A 12,620-nucleotide genomic window follows, 5' to 3' on the forward strand; every position below is an offset into this window, starting at 1 on the left:
AAAACTCCTGCAAAAATTGCAGATAAAGGTACTGGTGAATTCTTGTATTAATACATCAATAAAATCAATTCTGAGGGAACTCTGGAGGAATTTCGGAAGGAATCCTTAGAAACACTCCTGAAAATATCTCTAGAGGATTTATAGAAGAATTCCTTCTACATTTTTTTCAGAGATAATAACATAAAAATTTCTGAAGGAAAAGTCCTGAAGGGAATCCTGCAGAAACAAAAAACAATCTTGGAAAAAAGTTTAGAGAATAGAGAATATTTAGAAAGAATCTTTGAAATAATACCTGGAAGAACAGGACAACCCTCTGTAGGTATTTATTGAAGGATTTCTTGATAAATTCTTTAAAAAATACCAAAGAATGTTCTGGAATAATTTCTGTAGGAACTGCTGAGAGAATCATTGAAGAAATTTCTGAAGCATCACCGGAAAAAAAAAATATGTAAGATCCCAATAAACCCTAAGTCCCCCTTTCTCAAACTATAAATCGCGACCCACCAGGCACATTAGAAATACACGCGTCGGTAAAAAAAAGTTTGTGAAAGGCTGCCCAAAGCAAGCCCTGGAGGAATACCAGGAGGAACTTCTGGAGAAACCTCTGGAGGAAAGTGTAGAAATAGCAATAAGTTAAAATACACAGAAATAAAAATAAAAAAAAACTTTTGGAGAAATTTTCAGAATTTCTTGAGAATTTTCTATTGAACATAGAAATAAATACCTAAGAGAATCTCTGTGTATATGGAATCGAACTTTAAGAAACTCTGGAGAAATTTCAATATTAATTCCTGAAAAATTATCATGAAAAAAAATTCCATTTCCAAAGAAAGCCCCCAGAGGAATTTTCAAATGAATATCTGAAAAAATCATCGAATCTCTGCCATTTTTTTTCTGTAACTGCTCCTTTTTGAGAAATCTTTGGAGGAGCTCCTTGAGAAACGTTGTAGAAATTTCTAGAATTCTGGAAAAAAATTCCAGAACAATTTTGATGGAAAATGCTTACAGAAATGTTTGAAGAAACACATGGTAAATATTAGAAAAAAGATTGTTTCAATAGCGACACCTAGAGGATAAATCCAAAATCAACTAGTTCTTCATCAGATACATTACTGAACAGAATGAAGTACGCATTGGCAGATCTTCATGCAAAATGCCCAAGTTTGGAGCTCTGAATCTCAGCTTCGAGTGCACAGATTGACTGGACACTATTGATAACTTGAAATTTAACTTGTTAGGAATTCGAACTGCTGGGGCCGATGGCGTAGTGCCTACACGTTCCCTTAATAAGTGGATGGTCATGGGTTCAATCCCAGCCCCGGCACTTGCAATTTTTTGTCAAGAAGAGCCCCCCAGAGCGGCTGACCCTTTGCATATCGGCTAACGGCAACTCATAATAGACCCCCATTCGGACTGGAAAAAGGATCAAGAGCCACACATCAACATCCTCGTGCTCATCAGGGTAGAAAAGAGACAGCAGCGCAAAAGCAACCAGTTCGATATAGTTAAATAAGAAAAAAAATACATTTAGGCGCTGTACAAAGTATAAGTGCAGCTGCCAATTGGAATTGCTCACGCAGTGCCCAAGTGGACAAAAGAACTGTAAATTAGGTTAGGTGGTTAAACAATAAAATAAATAATTCAAACTATTCCATGCAAGATTTTTAAAAGCTATGGGAAAATGCTCCGGAAAAAAAAATATTTGAAAGCGTTGAAAGCATCTCTCCTCGTGAGGCTGGTTCCTGGACCACTCTGCAATGTTACAGTGTGAATGTTTTGCTTTGAATGCGCCTTTTTGTAATTTTTGTCCTTAAACCTAAATCTTTGACCCACTGCCCGATGATGCTGATGACGATGGCGTAAATCTGAAGCCATGTGTGTTCTCGCGCGCGCTCCGAAGCCGAAATGATACGGGAGGCGGTGCATGGAGGAGGGTTAAACGTTTTGATCTGAATCTTGATATTAATTAATTTATTTCACAGCTTGATATCATGCGCTTTCAGAGGCGGGACGCATATTTTTTCATGTTCCTGAGGTGAGATAACTTTTTAAGCTCCCTTTAGACACACAACACGGTTGGTTGGGCTGGTCGGGAGTCGGGATCGTCGATCGAAAGCGAGAGGAATCTCTCGAGAGTAGACCTGTGCGCCGACTTTATTTTGCTCGGCGGCGGCGTGAGGGCTATTTTTGACCGGCGGCGGCGGCGTCATCGGCGCCACGCCGTTGGCAGCTTTCGGCGGCGGCGGCGGCGGCGTGAATCGGCGTGACCAAAATTTGACCATAGTTTCATCATTGGAAAAGCGAAGAAATTCTCTAGAATTTGTAGTCCGAGCTTTTTCATGACCATTGATAACATGAGCTATTCCGTCAGAATCAATACTTTTTTTTTATTTCTGTTCGGGTCCGTCACTGCGTGATTAGACCTATTGCGATTTTTTTACTTATTCGTTTATTTGAGAGGCTCGGGTGCCACATCCCAAGAAACAGACCTAGTTGAATAACAGTTTGCTAAAGTTTGCTCAAGAGTTTTTTTTTGGTTCCACTCCAGCTAAAATGTTTTTTGGGATGGGCATAAATGAGCCGAAATGATTTTACATTTTTGTTTTTACGTTGTTTACATTTTTATAATAATAATATTACAGGGGTGGCCAAAATGTTTGGGAGGGGCAACATTATTTTCCCTCAGAAAAAAGTGCTTTAACTTCTTATAGAATGTATCAAATATTCTCAAATTTTGACTGTTTATCAACCTATTATATGTGCATCATCGGTACAAATTTGAGCTCGATTGGTTAATCTTTTGCGAAGCTAGAACCATTCTCACAAAGCACTATTTTTTAGGCAACTAATTTTTGAACAGTCATATCTCGGAAACCAGTGCACCGAATAAAATGAAATTTTGAACGTTAATCAAAAATATATTAATGCTTGAAAAGTCTTTAAAACATAGGTACTTTTCGAACGTTGAAAAAAAGTTAAGATGCATTAATATTTTTTGGATATTTCTCGAAAGAAATGTAATGTTTTTACATCAATGTAATTAAATTTGAGTTTTGATATCCAAAGATTTTCTATTTCTCTTTTAAAGATATCCACAATAAAATGTATTGGAGCCTATTTGGATAAAAGGAAGAACACATTTAGTAATTTTTGTGTGGTACTGTAAATTTGACTTATTTTCCTCTATATGGGTGAAAATATCAAACCGGTATAACTTCATTCATCGTGAGAAAATATTACATATTATAACGTCGTATCAATATATCGGTGATAAACGTTAAACATTTCATTCATTTCGGTTCACTGCTTTCCGAGATATGACAGTTCAAATATTAGTTATCTAAAAATAGTGTTTTACGAGAACGGCTCTAGCTTCGTAAAAGAATAACTAATCGAGCTAAAATTTGTACCAATGATGCGCATTTAGTAGGTTGATGAGCAGTCAAAATTAAACTTTTTTGTGAGAGAAAAAAAAGTTGCCTATCCCAAACATCTTGGCCACCCCCTGTATATTAGTTTTTAAAGCCCAAGTACTCGTGGCTGAGGTTGGAGATAACCAATATTTATAATTGGAAAGGAATATTGAGACACTTCTGGTATCCATAGTGTAATATATGTAGCATTACTCCATTGCAAATGACGGACAATTAAATATTGATTTTGCTATAGTATTTTGTTTTGTTTTCTCAGAATCTTCAAAAGCTATCAAACTTGATAATAAAGTCACACTATTTACACTAAGGAATCCGCGAATGATTTCAGGGAGGAATCTCAGAAGGAATCCTAGGAGAAGCCTGAAAAAAAAACTCCAGAAGAAATCCACGAAGGATATTCTGAACTAATCTCTGTAAGAACTGCTGTATGGAACCCTGAAGAAACTTCTGTAGGATTCTCTGGCGGTTCAAGAATCTGTTTTAGAGATCTCTGCAGAAAATTCTGAAGAAATCTCTGATTGTTGGAAATCCAGGACGAATCTTCGAAATAAATTCCAGGAGGATTCCCCAAATAAATTCAAGCAGGAATCGCAAGGGATTTCGAGAAGGAATCTCCAAATGAGTTCAAGGAAGAATCAACGAAAAATATAGAGACGGAATCTCTGAAGGAATTCCAGCCGAAATTCATGAGAGAATACTAGGAGGAATTTCCGAACGAATTCCATGAGGAACCCTCGAAGGTATTTCAGGAGCAATCCCATAAGTTATTCCAGCAGGAAACTCCGAAGGAATTCTAGGAAGAATCCCCGGAGGAATTCTAAGACGAATTCCTGAAGGAATTCTAGGAGATATCTCCGAAGAAATTCGAAGAAGAATCACAATAGGAATTTCAAGATGGAATCCCGGAGGAAATCCAGAAGGAATCCCCGACAAAATATCAGGAGAAATCTCCGAAGGAATGTTAGGAAGAATCCTCGAAGGAAGAACCCCTCAAAAGAAACCCCCGAAGGGATTCTAAAAGGAATCCTCGAATCACTCTAGGAGGAATCCCCGAAGGAACTCCAAGAGAAACCCCCGGCATAATTCCAGGAGAAATTCTCGAAAAGAATCTAGGAAGAATCACCGAAGGAATTCCAGGAAGAAATCCTGCAGGAATTCTAGAAGGGCTCCTGAAGGACTCTCCGAAGAAATTGAAGAGAAATTATCAAAGGAATTCCATGAGAAAACCCTAAAGGAATTCCAGGAGTAATCCCCGAACGAGTTTAGGAGGAATCCGCGAAAGAAGTCTAAAAAGAATCCCTGAAGAAATTGCAGGAGAAATCCCTATTAATATTGATTTCTTTTATTATGGGGAAATTCAGCCCGAGGCTGGTGCATCCCCGTAGGAGAAATCCCTATATGAATCCCAGAGGTCACCTCCGAAGGAATTCCGGGAGGAATCTCCAAAGGAATTACAAGCGGATTCCTCAAAAAGGAAACCCCGAAGGAATTCTAAGACGAATCCCCATAAGAAGTAGAGGAGGAATCTCCAAAGAAATTTAAGAAGGAATCTTCGAAGGAACTCTATGAAGAATCTTCGAATACTAGGAGAAATTCCCAAAGGAATTCTAGGAGAAATCATCAAAAAAATTCAAAAAGGAAATCTCGAAGGAATTCCATGAGGATTTTTTTAAAGAATTAAAGGAAGAATCCCCGAAGGAAATCTAAGAGGAATCACTAAAGGAATTCCTGGAGGAAACCCCGAAGGAATTCCAGGAGGAATCCACGAAAAAGGACGAAGGAAATCGGGGAGGAATGCCCAAAGAAATCCCAGATTTTTTTTCTGATGGAATTCGAGAAGAAATCCTCAAAGTATTTCTAGGAGGAACCTAGGGGTAAGACACTGTGCAAACGAGAGTAACTTTGAGAAAATCGGAGTAATTCTTTTCATCCATTTTCACCAATGATCGACGAAATTTGTTGAAAAACATCCCTAAAACTGCAAGAAAGGCGAGATATCGGGCAATATTGTTTTGATTTTGCGATAAATCAGGCAACACCCAAGTACACACGGGAGCAATCCGGAGAAATTCTAAGCAACTCTGTGAAGTAAAATGTACTCTCCAGCAAAGTCTTGCCCCAAGGGAGGAACCATCGCAAAATATCCAGGAGGAATCCTCGTAGGAATTCCATGAAAACTCCCTGAAATAACTCTAGGAATAGTTCCCACAGGAGTTCCAAGAGGAAACCCCGAAAGAATTCCAGGAGAAATCTCCGAAAAAAATCGAAGAGGAATTCCCGTAGAAATTTCAGGAGAAATCCCCAACGGAATATCAGGCGGAATCCCCAAAGAAATTTCAGGAGATATCCCTGAAAGAACTATAGAAGAAATCCCCGAAAGAATTTAAGGAGGAATCTTCGAATTAATTCCAGGAGGAATCTCCGAAGGAAGTCCAGGAGAAATCCCTGAAGGAGGTCCAGCAGGAATGTTCGACGGGATTCTTGGAAGAATTCCTGGAAAAATTCTCGAAGAAATGAAAGGAGGAATCCCTGCAGGAATCCCAGGGGGAACCCCTAAAGGAATTCTGGGAGGAATCTCCGTAGGATTTCCAAGCGGAATACTCGAAGGATTTTCAAGAGGTCCAGGAAAAATTTTCGAAGTAATTCCAGGAGGAATCCCCAAAGGAATTCTAGGAGAAATCACTGAAGCAATTCCTGAAGGAAATCCCAAAAGAAATCCAGAAAAACTCCTTAAGGAATTCCATTAGGAACCTGCAAATCCAGGAAGAATCTCCGCAGGAATTCCAAGAGAAATCATCAAAGAAATTCCAGGAGGAAACCCCGTCGAAATTTCAGGAGAAATCCACATTAGAATATTAGGAGAAATCCCCGAAAGAGCTTCAGGAGGAATCCTCGAAGGAAGTCTGGGAGGAAACCCCAAAAGAAAACCTAGGAAGAATCTCCAGAGGAATTCCAATAAGAATCCCCGACAGAATTCCAGGAAAAAACCAGGAGGAATCCTCGAAGGAAGTCTAGGAGGAATGCCCGAAGAAATTACAGGAGAAATCCCTGCAGAGATTCCAGGGGAATGCTCGAAAGAATTCCGGTAGGAATATAAACAAGAATTTCCAGGCGGAATCATCGAAGATTTTCAGCGAATCTTTTTCGGGTAGGGGGAAGGATTTACAGGGGGTATTCTCTGAAGAATTCCAGAAGGAAATCCTTGAGGAATTCTTATAGAAACTCCATGAAAGATCCCTCAAGAATGTCCTGGAGGTATGCCTGATTATAATCCTAAAGGAATTATTGAAGAAACTCCTACAAGATTCCCAGAAGGAACTCCTGTAGGAATTCCTTAATGAGCTTCTGGAGAAATCGCTGATGTAACTCCCGAAAGCATCCGTGAGTCTTCCTGAAAAATTTCAATCTCAATCTACAATCTGAAAGAACCCAGGAGCGATCCCTGGAAGCACTTTTGGAAGAATTCCTAAAGGAACTTCTCGAACAATCCCCTAAGGATATCCTGTTGAAATTTTGGAAGTAACTGTCATATAGGAATCGCTAAATAAACTTCTGGGGTAATCCCTCAGTTCTCCTGGTGGTATCCTTGGATCTTCGTAACAAATTCCAGGAATTTTTGATGGATCTCCTGGTGGAGGAATCTTTGAAGAAACTCCTGGACCAGATCCTAGAGAAACTCCTGTAGGAATTCCTGAAGGAACTTCTGAAGGAATTCATGAAGGAACTCTCAGACTAATCTCTGAAGGACATCCTGTGAGAATTCCTGAAGGATCTTCTGGATGAATCTCTGGTGTATCTCTAGTAGGCATCCCTGAATTCTCCTGAAATAATTTATGAAGGTACTCCTGTCGAGACCTTCATGATCTTCTGAAAAAAAAAATCATCCTGGAGGCATCCTTGAAGATTTTTCTGAAGGAATCCCTGGTGGGTCTCCATGAGGCATCACTGAATCCTTCTGGAAGATTCTCTGAAAAAACTTCTGGAGAGATGTGAATTTGTGTTCTAAGAGTTGAGAAATCAAATATTGTAATCAAATTCTTATGATAGTGATCGAGAGATTTTTTTATCCCATCATATAAACTTAATTTTGTTCGTGCACTGATCACCGGCGCGAAAAATGAAAATCGGCGGCGTGACAAATAGCGGCGTACGGCGCGCCGCCGATTCCTCGGTCGGCGTCGGCGTGGGACAAAAAGTGTCGGCGGCGGCGGCGTGGCGCGGCGGCGCACAGGTCTACTCGAGAGGTTGGTGTTGTTGCCGCACCGCTGGCTACAGCCACAAGAGGAGGGTGGGAATAATTTGTTTAAGTGGTTTTTGATAACGAACTCTGGAACTACTGTTCGTTCGCTTGATGGGTGTTTGGCTTTTTTTATCATATTCGTTGTAACTTTTTTCGTCACTGGTTTTCTTGTTTCTCGACGAAGCTTACGTGCTGGGACGAGTTCGGGGTTTTCTCGGTGAGTGTGCCGAGACGTGTCTGATGACGGTGGCGGTTTGTTTGAGCTGTCAGCCCAAGTTTAACCACCAAGCTTTTCACGCTGCTTGTAATGTGTTGACGCTTGCTGAAAGGTGATTAAGTGGTTGTGGTGTTGTGAAGGGAGTTTTTGCTGGGGATGTGGATGTTTCTGCAATATTCCATGTGACAAACAGTATGTTTTCTCATTACATCCTGCGTTCTTGAAGTTATGAGATATTTGATTGGCGTCTTCAAACCCTGATTTTTTCCACACTTTCTGTCAAGGGTCCATTCGCAGCAACATTGACTTTATATGTACCATCGTTACAAACAAACCTCTCTTTAGCTGCCAATATCCGCAAATGAAATAGTATTTAACTACGGAAGCATTAATTAATTACCCGTTTCCTCAATCAATTATCTTTTTTTCCTTAGATTACGATGAAGAAGAGGAAGCAGAAATAGATCCCGAGCTGAAGCTTAGTGAACCGGAAAGCACTAAGGATAGCCAACAACTTCCGGAAATCATCCCTCTACTTCCAACAACTACAACAGGACCAACAACTGAAATCACAGAGCATTCACCGGATGAGCACCACGTGGAATCGAGTTCTCCTACCCCTTCCGAACAACACAAGCATCACGTCGTGGAAGAAGTTGAGACGAGAGTTGATCATACATCTCCTCCAGAAACACATCCAGCTTCCGAAGATGGAAAGCAAATTGAAGAAACTGTTACTGACGGCGAACACGTAGAAGAAGATGAAGAAAAAGAAGCAGAAAGTGACCCGACAGATGAAGAACCCTCAGAAGTACCTGTGAAATTTGGCACTTGTGGTGTTGATCGGGGCGGTTGCGACCACGAGTGTCACGATGGACACGAGTCGCATCCGGAGGTGTGGTGTTCCTGTTATCACGGATTTTTACTCGATGAACACGATGGCCGCACATGTCACGGTAAGTTTATTAGAGTTTTTACAGCAAAACCTTTTTTCATATGAAACTGAAACAAACTCAGCAGTTTATTTTTTAAAGGATGAAAAACTAGGACTAGACTAGACTAGACTAGACTAGACTAGACTAGACTAGACTAGACTAGACTAGACTAGACTAGACTAGACTAGACTAGACTAGACTAGACTAGACTAGACTAGACTAGACTAGACTAGACTAGACTAGACTAGACTAGACTAGACTAGACTAGACTAGACTAGACTAGACTAGACTAGACTAGACTAGACTAGACTAGACTAGACTAGACTAGACTAGACTAGACTAGACTAGACTAGACTAGACTAGACTAGACTAGACTAGACTAGACTAGACTAGACTAGACTAGACTAGACTAGACTAGACTAGACTAGACTAGACTAGACTAGACTAGACTAGACTAGACTAGACTAGACTAGACTAGACTAGACTAGACTAGACTAGACTAGACTAGACTAGACTAGACTAGACTAGACTAGACTAGACTAGACTAGACTAGACTAGACTAGACTAGACTAGACTAGACTAGACTAGACTAGACTAGACTAGACTAGACTAGACTAGACTAGACTAGACTAGACTAGACTAGACTAGACTAGACTAGACTAGACTAGACTAGACTAGACTAGACTAGACTAGACTAGACTAGACTAGACTAGACTAGACTAGACTAGACTAGACTAGACTAGACTAGACTAGACTAGACTAGACTAGACTAGACTAGACTAGACTAGACTAGACTAGACTAGACTAGACTAGACTAGACTAGACTAGACTAGACTAGACTAGACTAGACTAGACTAGACTAGACTAGACTAGACTAGACTAGACTAGACTAGACTAGACTAGACTAGACTAGACTAGACTAGACTAGACTAGACTAGACTAGACTAGACTAGACTAGACTAGACTAGACTAGACTAGACTAGACTAGACTAGACTAGACTAGACTAGACTAGACTAGACTAGACTAGACTAGACTAGACTAGACTAGACTAGACTAGACTAGACTAGACTAGACTAGACTAGACTAGACTAGACTAGACTAGACTAGACTAGACTAGACTAGACTAGACTAGACTAGACTAGACTAGACTAGACTAGACTAGACTAGACTAGACTAGACTAGACTAGACTAGACTAGACTAGACTAGACTAGACTAGACTAGACTAGACTAGACTAGACTAGACTAGACTAGACTAGACTAGACTAGACTAGACTAGACTAGACTAGACTAGACTAGACTAGACTAGACTAGACTAGACTAGACTAGACTAGACTAGACTAGACCAGACTAAAAAAACCTAAATTAACCTCATAATTTCGAGCTTAAATTGAATTCGGGTTAGTTACTACATCTTCGGGTCTTCTCGTGGCGTTGTACGCGCCTGTACATCGAGTGGGAGTCGTGAGTTTGAGTCTCACCGAGAGTACGAGTAACTTTTTCGAGTAATTCCACTCCAATTTGTCTATTTCTCACTCACGTAAAGTCTAGCTTTTGGAATTAAGTAAAACTTCTACTCGGCTGGTTAAGCCGCAAAAAACGATAATTAATTAATTTCATTATGTATAAAATGTGCTGGTAGTTCATCGATTGGTTTTCGGCGAGAACCAATCGATGAACTACCAGCACATCAAATCGCGGCGATTAAAACAATAATAACATTATGTATAAAAGTTCCAAACTGATAACGGAAAGCTCCAAATGTACAACACGGTAAGAGATGAAAACGAAGAACGGTAGACAGTTGCATCATTGAAAAGACCAAAGGCAAAGTTTCGAAACGTCGGGCAAAACAAAACTATCCGTTTTGCCTTTCTCGTACACTGAGTGTACAGGAAAGGCTGTATGTTCACTCAAAAAAAACGATTTTTTGAAAAAAGGCCCGAAGGATCAAGTCGAATACCGTCGTGCTGGGCTATTTTTGAAATTCGGGGCTACTTTGGACACTTTTAATATGGGTTTTTTGAATTCAAAAGAAGGTTCAAATATGTTTGATGTCTTTGGGACTATTATGAAGCAATATTTTCCCCTTCATTTGGCTGAAATTGTTTTTCATTTGGCTGAAATTGTTTTTTAAACATCCCCATCCAGTTCTATATGAGATGTGTCCGTTAAGTGTATGAACAACTTTTTTTGTTTATTGATGGGTTTAGCTCAAATTTTGCATACATCCTACATACATACTCATGATTATTGTGTGTAAAATTTGTGGAAATCCATTCACTACTCTAGGAGTTATAATGTCATAAAGTTGAAAAACCATAAAAATGTGGAAAAAGAAGCCCCGCATACCAATCGACTCAGTTCGATGGTTTGATATGATGTCTGTATGTGTGTATGTATGTATGTATGTATGTGTGTATGTATGTGTGTCTGTGCGCCAAATAATTTCATTCACTTTTAAGGCACTTCCCATTGGTCAATTGTTCGAATTATAGCTCGAATCGAACCGGAATTCTACAGCATTGTTTGCTATTAAAAATGGTACAGAAGGGTCAAGGCGTTCCGGAGTTATGACAATTTCAGTGATCCGGACCAGCACCGGTAGAACTGGTCGTATATAAAACTGAACCAAGCCCCATCATGCGACACATCAAACTGCGGTGATTTTTGCAACCTTGAAGAATTTTGTGCGGAAATCAACACTGGAGATCAGAAATTCCATGATGTCGGTCCAAAATTCAAGATAAGAGCCTAATATTGAAGATGGTGGCTTCATACTCAAGATGGTGGCTGTTTAATGGTGTTGAAGGCTCTAAAATCATTCAATACGGGTATATTCGGTATGGGAAAAAAGTCTAGATCCAAGATGGCGGCCTAATATCCAAATGGCGTCTGCAAATTCAAGATGGCGGCAGAAATCTTAGAAATGGCGACCAAAATATCTAAGATGGTGGTCTAAAATCTCTAGCGGGCGCAGCTGTTTCTTTTTTCTCACTCACTGCCATAGAAAGCACGAGAATGAAACAGATGAAAGAGGGGGCACTTTGCTCCCTCTTTTATCTCGCTCTTTCTTGCGTTTAACAAAGAGAACGAGCGAGAAAAAAGAAAAAGCTGCGCACGCAAGTGTCTAAAATCAGGTATGGCTTCTCCAAATTTAAGATGAAAGTTATTGAATGGGCTCTTAAACTATGCAATATTGGTATATTTCGTATGAGAAATTTGGCTGCCGTTCTACGCCCAATAGTCTCATGTTATATGGGAATTCCATATAACATGGGACAATTATGTGTAGAACGGCAGTCGTAGTCTGAGTTTTTTCATGACCATTGATGACATAAACTATTGCGTTTGAATGAATACTTTTCTTACTTCTGTTCCGGTCCATCACTGCGACCAGTGATTAGAGCTATTGTGACATTGCTCGTATTCTTAGTATAGTACATGTTGTGTAAGGCAATCCATGACGACTTTTCGCGAAGACGATGACAGCCAAAAATGTAAACACAGTGTGATTACAACTTAACAAAGTTTCGTCAAGTGTCGTCGATGCTTACCAAATTCCTTTGTGTTCAACTGTCACCCCGATCATCGAATGTCAAAAATACATGGTAAACAAAAAAAAATCATGGATTGCCTTATTAAAATATTGCTAATGAAGGGTAATCTATCTATATCTATCTATCTATCTATCTATCTATCTATCTATCTATTTATCTATCTATATTCGGCTTTACAAGAGATCTTCATGACCAATTTAAAAAAAAAATTGCAATAAAACTGATTTAGGGTGGG

At 39.7% G+C, this 12,620-nt stretch overlaps 2 protein-coding genes across 4 annotated transcripts in view; both read left to right on the forward strand.

Annotated features, from left to right (window-relative positions):
• The window catches only part of LOC134288741 (uncharacterized), a 531,602-nt gene that overhangs the window by 494,872 nt on the left and 24,110 nt on the right, over nt 1–12,620 (forward strand). The window lies entirely within an intron of this gene.
• The window catches only part of LOC109404745 (fibrillin-3), a 375,815-nt gene that overhangs the window by 178,074 nt on the left and 185,121 nt on the right, over nt 1–12,620 (forward strand). For all 3 annotated transcript variants that reach the window (XM_062854530.1, XM_062854531.1, XM_029870275.2), the window contains exon 5: nt 8,326–8,847. In XM_062854530.1, the coding sequence (XP_062710514.1) occupies nt 8,326–8,847 (522 nt within the window). The remainder of the gene's footprint in view (nt 1–8,325; nt 8,848–12,620) is intronic.

Source organism: Aedes albopictus, chromosome 2 (genome assembly GCF_035046485.1).
Source record: "Aedes albopictus strain Foshan chromosome 2, AalbF5, whole genome shotgun sequence".
Taxonomy (NCBI): Eukaryota; Metazoa; Arthropoda; class Insecta; order Diptera; family Culicidae; genus Aedes; species Aedes albopictus.